At 45.3% G+C, this 18,394-nt stretch overlaps 1 protein-coding gene across 8 annotated transcripts in view; it reads right to left on the reverse strand.

Moving 5' to 3' along the window:
• The window catches only part of FRMD4A (FERM domain containing 4A), a 378,187-nt gene that overhangs the window by 151,392 nt on the left and 208,401 nt on the right, over positions 1–18,394 (reverse strand). For all 8 annotated transcript variants that reach the window (XM_060162157.1, XM_060162173.1, XM_060162166.1 and 5 more), the window contains exons 3-4: positions 16,309–16,403; positions 4,490–4,582 (exon numbers count right to left, since the gene is read on the reverse strand). In XM_060162157.1, coding sequence (XP_060018140.1) covers positions 4,490–4,582; positions 16,309–16,403 — 188 coding nt within the window. The remainder of the gene's footprint in view (positions 1–4,489; positions 4,583–16,308; positions 16,404–18,394) is intronic.

The following is an 18,394-nucleotide window of genomic DNA, read 5'->3' on the forward strand; positions in this document are numbered from 1 at the left end:
GAAGCAGCTTAAGATAGAGGAAAAGAGAGGGAAAACTAGAGGGAGTGAGCTCCCTGAGGTGGTGGGAGGGGCTGGAACTGGAGGGCAGGTGGACCCACCAGCCTCGGAAGATCGGATGAGGGTGTGTGTGTGTGTGTGTGTGTGTGTGTGTGTGTGTGTGTGTGTGTAAGAGACAGAGACCCTGGAAGCTGGGGATGGTGCATGTTCACCTGTTCACTTCTCTCTTCCTACCTCTTCAAACGGTACCTACAACGTAGCAAGTGCCGATGAATACCCATGAATCAACAACCGAATCCATCGATAATGGTGAGTACGTAGCATGGCGTTCGCAAGTGAGAAAGCTGTTGACACCTCACTGTTGAAATGAGAGTGGCTTTTGGCTCTTAAGGCAGCAGTGACGCAGCTCAGGGTGACAAAAAGGGGCTGGTGGGACCGAGGCGTGTACCTTGTAGAAGAGGAGAGAGCACAGGGCAGGGCAGAACACTTCCCCACTGGACGTCCCCCTTGTCAGGAGATGGCAAGTCTTTCTCAAGTGGGACTAACAGCACGCGTCTCAGCTTCTGGAAAGCCTGCTTTGCCACTGAGGATGCCCCTTCCTCCACCAAGGTGCTTTCCAATAGGGTCGCCAAGCTTTGGGACCACAGGTTGCTTTGTCCCCCGCAGGGGGCGCTCTGTCATGGTGCTGAGTTGGGTAGCTCCAGAGGAGCAAGGTCAGGCCTGGGAGGGCTGCTCTCCACGACACCTCTTGCCCAGAGATGGGGGCATCTGTCCTTTGCAGATGGACGCTGCTGCTGCAGATGTGGCCAAGCGTGGAGCCAAGATGGGCCAAGGGCAGCGATCTCAACTCGGGTCCTCTGGCCCTACTGCACAGGCAGCAACGGCAGGCTCTCTGGTTAGCAATTTTTTTTTTTTTTTTCCGGTACGCGGGCCTCTCACTGCTGTGGCCTCTCCCGTTGCGGAGCACAGGCTCCGGACGCGCAGGCTCAGCGGCCATGGCTCACGGGCCCAGCCGCTCCGCGGCACGTGGGATCTTCCCGGACCGGGGCACGAACCCGTGTCCCCTGCATAGGCAGGTGGACTCTCAACCACTGCGCCTCCAGGGAAGCCCTGGTTAGCAATCTTGATGTCACTTTTCACTTGTGAGACGGAGGTTGCATGGTATAAGGGGTAGGGCCCCACCATTGGGGTCAGATCTGGCTGAACAGATACAATAACTTACCAGCCATGCCTGGGGGCAGAATCTACCTAAACATCTTGGGCTCCCATCTCCTTACCTTGATTAGGAAAAATAATACCTGTTTCAAGGATTGTTGTGAAGATAATTCATCCGTAATAATGGACAGTTCCCCCTCTTCTCTGACCTTTTTCCTTTTGCGGTAATTATTAAGACCCTGATGCCACTGTGACCATGCCTGGTCATCTGACTGATGAGAATTGCAGGGACCAGGTCCCTTCGAGGGTAAATAACGGGTCAGCGAAGGTAGGTTCTTAGCCCTCCATCCTGTCATTCCGAGACTGTCCTGCAGCCAGCTTCACACCCTCCCAGGAGGAAATGCTCATTTCCTGGCTTCGAGGACGAAGCAAAATTCTGTGAGTTCCAATTCACGTTATTTAATATATTGGGGCCTTATTTTTCCTAATTGGTTGAATGGAAGCCATAATTCTGCCCTCACTCTCACAGATGTTTTGAATATGCATCGCAGCGAAAGAATATATAAATGCCAATTAACAAGCAATGCTGGGTGGTAGCCCAAACGCAGATCCCCGGTGACACAGGGTTAAGATGTCCGTCCACTCCATGGATTCTTAAACCTTGGCTTAAGGCTGCTGACCTTTTCCATGGTCTCTTTTATCAGGTGGTTCCACTTTGCTTTTATTCTCCTATATAACTGTACACATGTTATATAGATGTAACATATAGATGTTTAAAGGTAAGAAGAAAGGCAATGAGGGGCTGGAGAGGGGCTTCAGGGATGCACGGGTGATGGACAGCTGGGTTCTTGTTTAGAAAGGTCAGCGTGTACGCACAGGGAAAGAGCCCAGCTGGTCAGAAGCTCTTTTGGAGACTCCAGCATATTCCAGGTTCTGGGTCTTTTATGAAGATAATCTCATACCACTCCGTTGTAGAAAACAGCCTATAGGCATCCTGAGAAAGGCACCGAGTTATAAATTGGGAAGTCTTCCCAGGCTGAAAACCAAGGTACAAGTGCGGAATTCACCCCTGTGGGAGAACCTGCTTCCTCTCTGGGAGAAGACAAATTATCCGTATTTTGATACCATGCTGTTCAGCCGGCTGCAAAGTGGGGACTCGGGAGAGCAGGGGTTCCGGGAACCAGGATCTTCCGTGGCCAGTGCCAGGGAGACACCCACGCCGGGAGGCGGTCATGAAAATTCAGGTGACAGAAGATGAGGGCCTGAGTTCATGTAATGAAGAGGAGGGGGCAGGGCAGAGAGAGATTTCGTAAGTAGCAGCAGAGAATTAATGCCCGTAAGAATGTGAGGGACAGGAAAGGGGGACAGATTTTAGGATTTAAGCCTATATAACTGAATGGATAATGACGTCAGATTTGACGGTACCACACGTTTGGGGAGGTGGGGGGTGGCTGGGAAGATGATGAATTTGGCTTTGGACCTGTTGAGTTTGATGTACGCAGGTGGCCAAGAGGTCAATGGAAATAGAAACATGGGGCTCTCCAGAAAGATCCGCTTGCAGGATGAGCTAGAGAAAGCTCTGCCTTGTATTTCTGTGAGATGTCCATCCCTAAATGTGAATTCGGAGAGTTTTTCCTAATGAGCATTTGGGGAGGTGCCTGCTTTGGCTAACTAGGAAAATGCAGGTCCCTGGGTCTTCAGTCACCCCGTCCCCAGTTCTACTGTTAGGCTGGTTCTACCCTGGCAGTTCTCTGTGTATCTGGTTCCACGGAGAGACGTTGGCTTGCAGTGATGTGGACCCATCTGCACGCAGAACCTCGGCCACAAACACTTCAACCCAGCAATCTCACAGCGTTCCAAGCTTTTCTCCAAGGCTCGTTCCCCAAACCCACACATAACAACTCATAACAGACACTTGAAGAAAAACAGCTAATATGCAACCAGCCCAGTGTTTTCTCTTCTTGGCTAACGTTCGCAAAAAGCATCACGAAGGCGGGGGGCCTGATCCATGGCAAGTGTACGCACCCATCTCCCACTGCGGGTTAATGACCTGCCTAAATGCAACCGAGTCTCCCCTGATGCCGCCACCCCTCCCGGTGCCACCGTTCCTCTTTGCTGTATAGGATGACTTTTCCATTTATCTGAGAAAACGTAGTCGCCATTAAAGAGAAGATGACACTGAAATCATGCCCATCAGGGATGGAAATGGCGACGATTAGCTCTGATATGTTTGCAGCTGTTAAATCAAAAAGGGATTAAATGCAAGTTTAAATGTACTCAGCCAGCTGAGATAACGACACATACTCCCGCCTGTGAAAGGGACCCTTTACCTCTGATTTTTGTCTTTCGCCGTATCAGGACAGCCACACTTAAAACTGTATTCTTGGCTGTCCTTTTTAGGAGGAACTGAATTGTGAAGCATTGGTGTCCTGCTCTTGAATTTCTGTTCACATGTTTAAAAAGTGCTGGGTCTACGCACTGAGTGGAAGGGTTAGTGTCCAGTGGAAGGCTGAGACATCTGAACCCAAGTACCTCTGCAGCTGTGTAGACAGAAACAGCCTGGTGGCTCCACAGACTGGGCGCTCAGGGAGCTGCTAGATCTGGGGGCTCAGATTCCGGCTTTGCTACGCATGATTTGTACTTTGCCCTTGAACCCATGACATGATCCCCCTCTGGCTTCACACAACCTTTTGCAAACCCAAGTGGTCAGCCTGGTTGACTTCATAAGACTATTGCAAATATTAACTATAAGAATCATACAGTCACGAAATAAAACTTCTTACAGTACGTTAACGAACAGAAGATGACTATTGTTTCTGATATATTATTACACCATAGCCTCCCTTAGTGGGAAACGCGTTAATCTGTGATTTGCTGCTGGGTTTCAACTATTCCTACCTGGGATAAAACAGGCAAGTTTCAAGAGACCAAGCGGCACTTGTGACGGAAGGAAAGAATACGCAGACTTTTGCTACGTAGCTTCGAAGGCCACCAAAAGAAACCACGGATTTGTGTTATTCTCAGAGACTTAGTTTCCTTTGAGATATATGCCCTCCTTCCCCCGCAAAAAAAAAAGGGTTTTATTTTCATTCCACACAAGCATCCTATTGTCAGAGCACAAACACATGTGTCCACGCACACACGCCGACATGCCTTACACACTCACGCCCTGTGTTTACATCTGCTGGGAATGAAGCTATACCACAACCTCTATTCCTGGCAATGAACCAAGACAAACTTGACTTCCCTTTTCTTTGATCGCTCTACCCTCCCAGACTTTTCTGACAAAGGAGGGGGAAAAAAAAAAAATGAAAGGATGGATACCCAATGTACATACCTGACACAAAAGTATAAAACCACTGGTCCCGACTTTTTGGGGAAGTCGTGTTCCAAGACTCTTCGATCTAGTTGAAGCCAGTTTAAGTGTCCCCTGAGGAAAAGAGAGACCAGTGGGTTAGGGCTTTGGGTTTTGCCGGAGTTTCTTGGGACAAAGGTATATGTGCTGCAAAACATGCGTGACCACAGATAAACGTGGCCCTCTGCCTCACTCTTAAGTGCTCAGTATTTGCAGACCCCAAGGGAATTATCAGGGGAATACTGCGTCAGCGGGAGGTACTGCATGACAGTCAAAGTCGGGGGTTTGAGACCCCCAGTCCATTTCCACAATGGCACTAAAATGAAAAGGCAATCATACTCTCTTTCTTCTCCTGAATTCCCTAACCACCACACTCCTGACTGCCTTTTCTCCTGAAGGCCTCCAAACACACTATAGAAACATGTTAGCAATCTTCACAACATCTTGCTGGAAGCAGATGGGGTGCAAAGTGACTCAGAGACAGTTTCTTTAAAAATGAAATGTATACCGACCATACCACCCAGCCACTCCACTCCTAGGTATTTACCCAAGAGAAATGAAAGGTGTCCACGCAAAGACTTTTACACACAGATGTTCACTTTATTTGTAATAGCTCCAAACGTGAAACAACCCCAATTTTTACCAACGGGGGAATGGACCAATTATGATATAGTTATAGAATGGAATACTACCCAGTCATAAGAACAATCAGCTATTAATACACACAGCAACAAAGATGAATCTCAAAATAATTATGCTGAGTGAAAGAAGCCCGACAATAGAGAGTACAGACTGTATGATTCCGTTTATAGAAAACTTTAGAAAGTACAAACACATCTGCAGTGACAGAAAGCAGACGGGTGGCTGCCTGGGGGTGGGTGATGGGGGGGAAACACAGGGAGGACGAGGAAACTTTTAGTTGTGATGGAGATGTTCATTATCTTGATGGCGGTGATGGTTGCATGGGCGTAGACGTATGTCAATACTTATGAAATTGTACACTTTGCGTAGTTTCTTGCATGTCAACTTTACCTCATTAAAGCTGTTTAAAAGTGAACCACGGAAATATCTGATGACATATAAATGGGGTCACTTCTGCATTTATTTCTCCCTTTCCTCCCTCTCTCCCTGCCTCCTTCCATAAACATTAATTGACCACCTTCTTCAAATGAGGGTCTGGAGATGTAGCAGTAAGTGAAATCAACACAGTCCCTATTCCCCTGATGCTTATATTCTTGTTAGGAGACAGACACTCAGCAACTATTTCCACAATTATGTAATTACTAATAGTATTAGGACGATGAGTTATGAGAACCTGTAAGAACCTGATCTAGTCCTGAGACCTGAGAAGTACTGCTTGGTGTTTGATTGAGATTTGAAGAATGACAAGAGGAAAGCAAAGAGGAAGGGGAAACCACTTTCCAAGTAGAGAGGCCAGCATGTGCAAACGCCCTGGGGTGGGAAGAAACCTTGGTGTCATGAGAGTAGAAAGGGATGAGGCTGGAGAGTGGTGACCAAGGCCTTGGAGTCAAGTTGAGGAGGTTGGTCTTTGAAGGGCGAGGCAGGATCACAGAACAAGTACGAGCAGAGGAATCTACCCTTGTCCTTCTCCTCTCCTCTCCTTCCCCAATTTCGGTCCATCATCCTGGAGGTCTCAGAGTCCTATAACCGCCTTGCCTTAGTAATTAGCTCATGCTGAACAGACACAACTGCACAACACTTCCTCAGGGCCTGATGCTGAGCGACACGGATGTTTCTAACGTATAAACCTGTGTGAAAGGCTGGCACTTTCTAAACAAAAGCTGTGGCACCACTGTATTAAAACGTTTGCTCCTCGAAGCCTCCAAAAAATGAAAGCTAGAGAACATTCTAGAGGCTTCCATCTCCATTCTGAGATGCCATTCAAACTGCACCTTTTGCACAAAAAAAGCAAATCCCTTCTCCAATGAAGCCTACACCTGTGGCTCCAGGGCTGAGGATGAGAGCTGCTTTGGAAGAGTGTCCGCCTGAGGAACCTGGCCTCTTTCTCCTCCAAGAATTTTCACCTAGACAAAAATGTTTTCCTATTACCTTTATGTTTCATGCTTGGTGACTCTTCTCTGAGTACAGTAAGGGTAAAAAAAGAATGAAAAAAGAAGTCTTCTAAGCAAAACGACTGGGCCAACATCTTCCAGAAAGGCGGGATAAATTCTCGTCCTGAATGCTGACAGTGCCCCTCGGGGATCGTGTTGTTTCAAACCTCTGCACCTTAGCTCACGCCGTACCCTCTGTCTAGAATGCCTTTCCTCTCCTTCACGGCACAGCGGAGTCTGGCCCATCCTTCAAGACCCGGCTCTCCTATGTCTCCTCCAGAAAACCTTCCCCGACACCCCTACCTCACACCACACACCAGCCTGGGCGGTGGGTCCTCCTCTGGACTCACACGGCGCCCATCCCAGGCACACCTCTGCTGCTGCACTTCCCCAAGTCTACGGGACTTATTCTGTGTATACACTTTTCCCCAACAGACTTTTTATATCTGGAAAACACAGAGAGATCTACCCTATAAGGTAACAGCATGTGCATTTTTGATTGATTGGAAGGTAAGACAAACAGACCTCATTATCGGGGAGTAATAAGCCACAGCCCCTCCTTTCCAGCCTCTGAAAATGTCCCAGATCTCCTAGGATTCTCTCTCTGTGCTCAGCCTCTTGCAAACACGCCACGTGCACACTCACCCCAGGACTTTGATCATGCGGTTTCTCCTCATTGGAACAGTGTCTCCAGCCTCTTTATCTGAATGATAGCCATTGTTCAGGGCTGAATTCAAGCCTCACTTTCAGTGGTGTCTTCCTTGACTGCCTACGTCTGGGGTTTCTTTCAGACAACTCCAGAGCTTCTGGTTTGTGTCATCTGCAAGGCATTTAGCACTGCCTTGTGCAATTAGTTATTTAAAAAACATGACCTGTCTCTCCAACTAAGTTGTAAGTTTTCAACATAAAAAAAAAAAAAAAATCATCCCCAGATCTTAGCCCGGCACTTGGCAAATACTACGGACTCAAAAGTACTTGCTCGTTGATCGGATGACTACCTCCAAAAGCAGATGATTTGTGCCCTGATCTTAATTTATAAAAGTGACTGAGTGGCAACACAGAGAGGTCAAGGCCACTGAAGGGAAAGTTTAATGTTCCTCACAGTTTCCTGGAAATGAGAGGCACCTACAGCATGCAGGGCCAGGAGGAGAAGCACAGTGTTGGTCATAAGGCAGAAAGGAATATGGGGAAGACATAGGCCAGAGGCTTTTTTAGGGTTTTTGTGGAAAAGGCAGGGGGAACAGTTTAGGATTGGCTAGTTTGAACAATCCTGGCGGACCCTGAGGCATAAGAGCTGTCCCTGGTTCTCTGGTAAATGGCCCCCGGGGTGATTAAGGACAGGGAGAATGTGGGCTTGGGATGTGAGAGTTACATAAAAGAAGTGATTCAGAGTGTGGCCTCAGGGTCACGGGGGGGATGGAAACAACTTTGGCTGTTAGTTTGGCCCTGTAATGAATGATGCCAAATAAATACAGAATATGCAAAAACTTGGAAGAGAAATCCATTCAATGACCATGCAGATTTAAATTTTCATCTTTTGCCTTGCAATAATTCTTGATAAAGAGTCTGGTGAGATAACCTCTTAAGGATCCTCTCAAGAAAGACAGACTAGCATGGTGCACAGTGGTTTTCCGCTGGTCCCAAACTCAAGGAATAAGCAGGAACCGAGAGATGGAATGCTTCACCTGTGCTCTCAAGATCAGTCAATGGGCCAGGCTTGAGAACTCCTCACCCCACCCCAAGGGCACAGCATTTCTGACCAGACCACTGGGGGTTTGACTTGGCTTCTGGGGGCCATAATTCACTTGGTGGAGAGCCTGAAAATGGGGACCTTTTGCTTGAAGAGACACAGACATGCACGTCACTTGGATACCACTCTACTGGGTTTGCTCACTGCCCATCTTCTTCATCCACGTTGTCAGAGGACAAATAGGCACGTGGATCTCCCCTCCCTAGGTAATTTCATTCCCTACACTAAACTTTTTAAAAGAACAGCACTCTAGGGATGAATTCCTTGGTTCCCAGCCATATATTAGTTTAGCACTGATCAGGCCATGAAACGACTAGAAAGTAAGAAAATCTGAAGGTGCCACAAAGGGAAAGACTGAAGGACCAGTGATAACTGCCCAATATTGAGGCAAAAGCTAAGAGATGGATTAAAAACCCCAGTTCTGAGGCCACCACTTTCCACTTGTTAAAATATTTTCTGCGGATTGCGTTGGGTTCAAAGTCACATTTCCTACACCCAACGGTATCAAGGATTCCTCGCTGTCTGGGATTTTTTTCTTTCATATGTAACACCTCACGTGCCTGACATCAGGTCTCTTCCTCAAACCTCTTTTCTTTTCTTTTTTTCCTTTAAGCTAGGATGGGATGGGAAGCAAAGAATAAAAGAAGCATTTTCTCTATACAGTTTAACTAAGAGATCCTCGATAGCTTGGATTTCATTATCTCATTGATTTTTCATTTGAGAATGCACATCACTGCATTTGCCGATAACAAAGCAAAAAAAAAAAAAAAAGTCCCAGCGGACCCTCAGGGTATTTTTGTTATTGCTTGACTGATAACTGTCTTTAAAGCTGAGCAGATAACACCCCCCATTTGGTTTATGGTGGCAATAGGTCAAACTGTTAGGTCAGTAATAAATACGCAGTTGCTTCCAGGCAACAGAAATTGGATGCATTTATTTAACAGATTGCTTTTAGCTTCTAACATATAATACAAATAGATTTTTGGTCCAAGCATTGGCACCTTCAGTAGAGATGGCCTTAAGGACAGCTTTCTTTGCAGAAAGTCACTGGAGGGTGGAGGTGTGTGATAAGTCTATCTGAACCCATCACTTTTTGGACCCCAGGGGAGAATGAGACTCTGTGCCTTGAGAGGTTTTTATTGTAGACAGCTGATTCGTATGGAATGAGCTTCCAAAGAAAGTTTAAACGAGAGGATGAAATTCTTACAGATGTCACTGGATGGAGAGAGGGGTTGGGGAGTTCTTCAAAAGGAAGAAGATTTTCCTCTTCGGTGTCTGTGAATCAGAAGTACGTGTGCTCAGCAAGAACAGCTCAGGGATACTGATTTAGCTAGAATCCCTCAAATAATGGCTTTCAAGTATTGATACGTTGAGTGTATGAGTGAGAGAGAGAGAGTCTGCAAGAGTGATGCACGCCCACAGATAAAGGTAAGGAATGTACTGGGGAGCCCGGATGACTAAATCATGGGCTCTTTTGTCCATCTGAATTTATGTCTTTAATTTTTTATTATATGGAGGAATTGTTTGCTCTACTATGTCCTCTGAAGGCTAGCCCCAATTTTCTTTTCTAGTACCTTCTACACTCTATCTTGATATTTACCTCCTAAACTAAAAATACAAGCTCTCCAAGGAGTCAAAGGCCAGCTACTTCTGTATCTCCAGGCTTAACAGTGGATGCTAAATAAACATTTGCTAAGAAGTGAATACACTGGCCTCAGATAAGCCCCACAGATCAATATTGCTGTTGGTGCCATGACTGCCCTCCACGTATAGACACCGCTCCTGCCTTAACTAAACAGTCTCCATATTCGATGAGAATTCACCTCGTCCAGGATCCGAGTGCCCCCGTGCCACTCGCTTTGGAAAGGAAAAGGTCAGGAGAAAGCCAGGATCTCTAAGGCCCCCTCTGGTTGCCTCATTCTTTTTTATTTCTCTTAGCTGCACACAGGAAGAGTTCTGCTAAAGCCCCTTTCCAGTTACTGAACAGAAGTTTCTGTTGTTTTCCGCAGCATCCGAGGGTCTACGCAGGCTGCCTCCGAGGGGGTTACGAACGCTGAATGCTGCGTTCCCAGAAGCAGCTATTACAACCCAGGCACCGAGGTTGTAGCCATTGATTTTCTCCTTAGTCTCATGGTACAGAGCATTTAATGAACGGAAATCCCAAACCTATTTCTAAATAAATGACATTCCCAGGGCTGCATCTTGTGGAGGTTTCTTCTGCAATTGGAAAATTGCTTTTCTACTTTTTTTTAAATTGTACATCAGCTTGTGACTGGGAAATGCTCATCAACTAGACCCTTTTCAGATGTCTCAGTCAATGCCAGTCCTGGGATGCAGGACCCAAGGACACTGGAGGACAGAGGACTCTCCCCATTGTCCTGTCATTGGGTCTACGGATGTATTTCCAGCGTGTTGGGGGCATTTTGGACCTTAATTATCCAGATAAATCCCACTCCTTAAACAGTACCTATCCAATTAATTAAGACACAGCATGTTGTTAAAAAAAGGAGAAAGCCTTAATTGGTTCTTAAACTTAGATTCTGTCTTCAGAGTATCCGTGAACCCTCTAAAACTTAAGCACTAATTATTTTGTGTGTAAACATTTGTGGAGGTGAGGGAATGTAACTGAAATTTCACAGGGGTCTGTGATTAAGTAAGAGGTTAAGAACTGCTCATTTTCTTAATTGGTATGTGAAAATACATTCTAGCTGTATGTGGCTTTGAAAATGTGCAATAATGGCTAACTGAGTTTCTTAACCTTTTCCCTCAACTTCCTAAGTACTTCTTAAAGTATTTCTACATGGATACTCATTTACAGCATTTGACAAACAATCCTTAACATTTACAAGAAGAGATTCAAATTTAAATATTTTACATAATCATGACCTCAGCTTGGGGTGTGTTTGACAACTTCTGCTGAAGAGTCTAAAAGTTGTTTAGTTATTGCTTTTGATGATGGGAGTCTCTGTCAAAATTTTTTTTTTAATTTTAAAAATTAAAAACTTGGGTGTTACAGGTGTTTGTCTAGATCTCAACTCCTTGAATTGCACACTTTAAATATGTGTAGCTTAGTATGTCAATTACACCTCAATATAGTTTTTTGTAAAGACACCAAAACAGAGGAAATAAAAATTGTGACTGAGACTAGATCATATAACCAAGAATAGGGCTGTATGGATTTAAATTGTACAATCAGAACCATGAGTTCTGAAAAAAAAAATCAACTTGGTGGTTGAAACAGCAGTGGAAATGTTTCGAAAATAACATGAAAAAATAACTTTCCTTAAATGATGGACACCAGTGTTTGATAAATGAAAATCTTGATTACTCTATTTGCACTCAAGGAAACATTAAATCTGAACTTCTGAGTTGGTTTGCAAACAGGTTTCCAGAGTCTGGAGTGGGGGAGGGTTTATAACTTTGCAGGTTCCTGGTGTGTGTCCTGATGGGTCCCAAACATTTAAAGTTCCAGTGAACTCAGCTTCTCTTCCTGCATCTGGAGGGAGGGAGCAGAGGTAATTTACACCAACATTACCCTTTCTCTAGAACAGGGGTTTTCAAACTTGGCTGCATTTGAGAATCATTTGGGGAGCTTTCAAAAATCTTGATGCTCAGGCCACACTCAGACCAATTAAATCAGAATTTCTGAGGGCAGGGCCCAGACACCGGCATTTTATAAGGTGTCCTAGGTGACTTCAATGCAGAGTCATGTCTGTAGCAAAACGTTAATAATTATTTTAAGATCAAATTTATACTAGGCTCTTTACTTGGCCTTAGAATGTTTTAAAGACCACCAAAACGTCATTGTTTGCATGTATCGCCACAATTCAGATATTCACAGATAATCATCTACAGACACACCTCAGAGATATTGGGGGTTTGCTTCCAGACCACCGAAATAAAGTGAATGTTGCAATAAAGTGACTCACACTAAGTTTTTGGTCTCCTAGTGCACATAAAAGTTATGTTTACACTATACTGTAGTCTATTAAGTGTGCAATAGCATTATGTCTAAAAAAACAAAGGTACCTACCTTAATTAAATATACTTTACGGCTAAAAAGTGCTAACTATCATCTGAGCCTTCCGCAAGTTGTAATCTTTTTGCAAAAGTGACACCAAAGATCACTGATCACAGAAAACCATAATAAATACAGTAATAATGAAAAAGTTCGAAGTATTGTGAGAATTACCAAAACGTGACACAGAGACACGAAATGAGCAAATGATGTTAGAAAAATGGCACCGACAGACTTGCTCGATGCAGGGTTGCCACAGACCTTCAATTTGTAAAATACACGGTATCTGTGAAGTACAATAAAGGAAAGCATAATAAAATGAGGTCTGCCTGTATATCTCTTTTTATTTGTGCAGAATTATTAAAAATAAAAGGGGCTAAACGCACTTGAATCCAGGAATAGAAAAAGACATTCATGGGAAACTGATGAAATTTGAATCAAGTCTGTAGTTCAGGTATTAATATAGTACCAATGTTAATTTCTTCGTTTTGATAATTATCACATGGTGTGTAGGATATTAACATTGGGGAAGCTGGGTGAGGGGTATAGGAGAACTCTCTTTGTTCTGTAAATCTAATTATTTCAAAATAAAAAGTTTTAAAAATTGAATTAAGAAAGAGAAGGCGGAGCTAGTATTAATCCCACACAATTGTTGATTAACTAACAATAGGAAACATCTCTGGGCACTGAGTCTTGCATTGTGGCCTTGGACACACTATTAATGAACACAACTTAGGGGTGAGGACACCCATACTTAGAGAATCTTCCAATTTTGTCTACATTCTGCTCTATATTTCTTTTCTCCAGGCCCGTCCAGATCCTACAAAATGTCATCAACAGCAGTTCATATTGAAAGACTCACTGACCTATGACACATATGGCCTACGTGCCATATATTCTACTATTAGGAATGATAACACTGCCGGGAATACCTAACACTGGTGCAGTATTTCATAGTTTATAGCACTTTCTAAGTTAGTCTTGTTTTGATTTGCACTGGGAAAAAAGGCAAATGCATGGACTACACCATGGGTCGCAATAAAGGATGAAAGTTCCACGCATTTTATTATAAAATACGCAGCGTAGCACCTGCAGAAATCACACGCGCGCGTGCACACACACACAACACAATACACATGCACAATTTGAAAACACAGTTATTAAATGATCTTGTGTTAGTGACTAGTGGTGCCCAGTGTGAGGGCTGGGGGGCGGGGCCACAGGGCAAGCCTAGTGGTTAATGCCCTGTGATCACCACCCTAGACCAAGCCTGCCCCCTGCACAGGCACCGTTCTGTGGTGACAGCTTTCATTCATTCCTTTCCCAGCAGGAAAAGGAGAAAAGGTCAGATGACCAAAGAGGCCAATAGCCAACGCCTCTGGCCCCAGGTGTTGTCAGCCCATGACTGACCACGTCCTGAGTCACCGCCACCGGCCTCTCCTCTTTGTTCTGTCTCCTTATCCTAGTCTCTTGGAGGCCCGGTTCCTGATTTCCTCGGGGTCCCTGACACTCACCACTTCCCGGTGAGTCAGGCCCATCTGCCACCTCTTTTCCAGGAACCGTCTGCCAGCTGCAAAGCCCTGTCCACTGATCTCGGCTGGCCGCCTGCCGCTCCTACAGTCCCCAGAGGAACGCTCCCGCCCAGGCTCGGGGTGAAGAGGTTGGCGGTGGCCACTCTTCCCCTGGACGGTACCAGAAGATGGTGCATAATCTCTTCATCACCCCAGAGGGTCCTCCAGCTGCCAGTTCCACCAGGCCAGGGGGAAGGGACCCTTCCCTCCAGCCTGGACTCTCTCTCTCCGCCCTCCACCCCGGACACACACAAGCCTTCCCTGCCGGCCCAGGGAACCAGAAGCGCCAAGAAAGACCCGGAACGGTCAGGCTCCATTCCATGGGACAGGCGGACGGGGCTGTGTGGTTTTCCTGCTTGCGTCTCTCCCGGGAGAAGAGCCACTTTCTCCCTGACGTTCACTTCCTTCTGGCTGGTACCATCAGGGCTGTGGTCTAAAACCTTCAGCAAGCGTACTCCTTGCTCCTCGGCCCAGGACAACAAGCTCATTCTCTGACGCTTGTTTATTCAAAAGCGAAGTCTAGTTGGGACTCCTCTCGAGTTCACTGGCTCTTTCAGAAGAGGAAACGTGCTTGGGAAATGTGAACCATGTGATGAATTGAAACTGTGGTTTCTTTCTAATTAGTGAAAACACATCTGAGTGGCAATTGGGGGAGTTTACAGTGATTCTCAGGAGAAAGGGTAGAAAACATCTGCCTTTGCGGAAGTAGTTGCTCTCGACGCATGTTTGTCTTAAAGCATGTCTTAAAATTACTCTGCCGGCTTCTTCCCATCCCAGCCCTCCGGTTCACAGACCCGGTTACTTGATCCCACCCACAGGCACAGAGAACCTTCTAGACCAGAAGCAACCACTCCTGCCTTCCTTCTGGCTCCGTTCCCTGAGGCTCCAGGGTCGGGGAGTAACCTGTTCCTTCCAGCTTTCTTTTTTTTTTTTTAATTTAATTCGTTTCTGGCTGCACCACATGGCATGCGGGATCTTAGTTCCCTGACCAGGGATCGAACCAGCGCCCCCTGCAGTGGAAGCGCGGAGTCTTAACCGCTGGACCGCCAAGGAAGTCGCCCTCCTGGCTTTCTTGAGGCAGGTGTGACTGCTCCCAACTCTGCTCCCCGATCACACCATCACCTGAAAGGTTGCTAATTTAGAGGGTGACCGCCTGTCCAGTTTGCCCACGACAGTACTGATTTACACCCCCTTTTACTCACAGGGTCCCGATTTAGATCATAAATGCTACGGCCACCCTGTCCACGTGCAGCTCCCGGAGGGTCTTCATGCAGATACACCTGATCATCTCTCCTACTGACCAACGTGGATGCCCCTGTCCTTGCTCTGAGCCCATCCTGCCTTGATGGTTCCATCTGACTGATGGGGCACAGCCTCCCTGAGCTGTCCTGTCCAGCCGCTAACCGAAGCCTGATCTGTTAGTACTGTAGGTAGTCACCTCTGTAACTCGAAGGATTTGGAGGAGTGTGTGTGCATGCATGTGCATGTGTACACACAGAGGAAAGAAAATTGTGAAACATTTGCTTAGAACAGCTTTTTTTTTTTTTTTTTTTTGCGGTACGTGGGTCTCTCACTGTTGTGGCCTCTCCCGTTGAGGAGCACAGGCTCCGCACGTGCAGGCTCAGCGGCCATGGCTCACGGGCCCAGCCGCTCCACAGCATGTGGGATCTTCCCGGACCGGGGCATGAAACCATGTCTCCTGCATCGGCAGGCGGACTCTCAACCACTGCGCCACCAGGGAAGCCCAGAACAGCTTATTTTTATCCAGGAATCTGTGCAGGTGTTCACTGCAGTCTTTTGCAAACAGTTTATTAAGAAGGAAATTGAAATTTTAGTAAAGATATTCCTTCCTTGTGTTGCAAAACACCACTGTATAGAGCCAAACGGAAAGATCACTGAACGCAAATGTACTTCTCAACAGATGAACAATCTGAATTTTCGAATTTTATATTCTATTTCAGCGTTGACAGTGAAACTGCACAGATACTTTTCATTTTGAACTTATCATTGCATTGACTTCCTGTTATTGTTATTCCAACACTGGAGAGAAATGTTTCATTTCCAGAAGTTTTCATTTAACTCTAATAGAAAACAACCCCAGACAAATCCACTTTTTAAAAAATAAACATTTCGGTTCTGAACGCGTATTGGCTTGATTATAAGAACTGGTTTACCTCATAATTTCATAATATGAGCATCACCCTAATTATATCCTTTGGCCGTTCCAGGCATGATCACAAGGCCTTTGAAATTCAGATGATGAACTTGGACTGACCCTGAACCACAAGACCCAAGTGGCCTGCAGCTGCCTTCACCGTGGACAGCTGAGACGCTACGACTTCAGGTTCTGTATTTTCCCTTCAGGTTCCCCAAGCACATGGGGCACTTACGTCTCATCTGTGAAGGCGATTCCAAAGTATTCCTTCTCCTTCAGGTTGAAGTGAGATGCCACAAGGTCAAGCAGCTCCTTGGCCAAAAGCTTGGGCTGGAGGGAGAACAAAATGGAAAAAGGGTAAGTGATGAGCGATTACTTTTCCTAAAACATGCAATCTCAGGTTTACATAATTTTTTGGAAGGAATGTCCCAAAGCTCAAGAACATCCATACAAATGATTTTTATAAAACCCAAAGGAGTAGACAATGAGGACAGGGTCATTAATGGACTGAGACCTTCGGCCTTGTTTCCTGGTAGTTTGTTCTATCAACAAATGGTACTTGCTCACCACCACAGCTGGCAAACCCCGTGGCTTCCTTCCCCACACAGGAGAACATTTTTCAGTGAACTGACAGGAAGATGTCTTATTAAAAATATATATGTACACATACATATGTAGTAAATATGTTATGATGTATATCAAATATATATTGTATAACACATGTTACATAATACTATAATATATTAATACTATAATTAATATGTTGTAGAATATGATTATATATATATTTCACATGCACTTATATAGTATTTGCTACGTGCCTCCGGGCCTCAATCACCATCAATTTACCAATGAAAACTGCCAGAAATGATGGGAGTGGGGTTGAAGCGAGGGCAGAGCTTCCTCCCCCTAGAAGACATGATTAAATCAACAGGAAAATCCATCTTGATAAATCAATGTCATCTAATATTCTATACTCCCGTTCACACTAAAATGTGAAAAAGTGAAAAAGTAACCGTTAGGGAATTCAAGACTGTATGTAAGACCCTCCTTCATAAATAACACAGGGGAAGGCAGGGGAATAAATGTGGCACATCTCAGAGCATCACTGATAAATGACGAAGTATCAGTCCAAGGTGAGGGGGCTCTTGAAGCCTCAGACTGTTTGCTGTGGTCGTGTTGCTGGCATCACCTCCATCCCCATAAGGTACCCGGCTGCCCAGATATGAAGCATTTGATGTAGAGGTTGTGACCAAATGTAAAGTAACATGGCTGATTTTTACACTGTGATGTACTGTAACTCATCCGTCCAAATGTCTGTACTCCTTTCACAGCAGTCACAGCATTTCTATAACCTGCTATTTCTTTCAACATTTTGATAATCTTTGGGGTTTGCCTTTGAAGCTTGTATCACGTGTATAAAAGCATCCTCACTAGTGCTAAGTCTTCTTGTACTCAGAACGGACTTGATTTTTTCACAAGTCACGTGAAGTCAAGTCTGATGAATGGTGACAGAGGTGGTGGAGGTCAGGAGCACATTGGATCAAGCTGGTTTTATAAAATGAGGTATGATTATAAAGTGGTTATTTGTGGGTTCTTAGGGGTGATGGTGAGGTTTCCAGCCTAAACTTGGAAATGACAGAATAAGATTTCCTTCTCTTTGAGAGTTAAACTTGAAAGACAACATCCCAATGGAATTGACCAGCGATACATAAATTTACCCAGAAAGAGAAAAGAATTACTGTTAGGGTCGGAATAATAGTATATCTATCACATGACTAAATATAGTAATTGTTCCATAGAAGGGGCTGGGTGAATGGCCAGTGGGTGTGGGGTGGCGGATGGAGGGGAGTCTGGGAAAAGGAAACGAGCTGGGGAAACAAATGCAGGCCTTAGCCAATAGGCCTTAAATATTTGAGTCCCAGTGGTAAGGCTTCCTCTCTGGCAGACATGGAGGCATGAGGAGGCATGACCTTAGCCAGTCATCTGAAACACTCATATTACCTATTTAACTCCCCTTCCTCCAATCTCATACCTTCCAAAGAACTTACTGAGGTTATTATTGCCACGTCCTACATAAGCTGCTGAGCAGCCTCCTATATGACTGCATTATCTTCCAAAATAAGAGACTCATTCCTCTGCCAGTGATGATGCTGAGACTTGGAGACATCAGGCAGGCTGTCTCACAGACTCTACTTCCTGGGTGAGAGGTCAAGGATCATGAGCCCTGAGGGCCCTATCTGGGTGAGGGTTATATTGCTCACTTGAAACCAGAACACTGACATTTTATATATCAATACTGATTTATACATCAGGTACTT

This window comes from Lagenorhynchus albirostris, chromosome 1 (assembly GCF_949774975.1).
Source record: "Lagenorhynchus albirostris chromosome 1, mLagAlb1.1, whole genome shotgun sequence".
NCBI lineage: Eukaryota > Metazoa > Chordata > Mammalia > Artiodactyla > Delphinidae > Lagenorhynchus > Lagenorhynchus albirostris.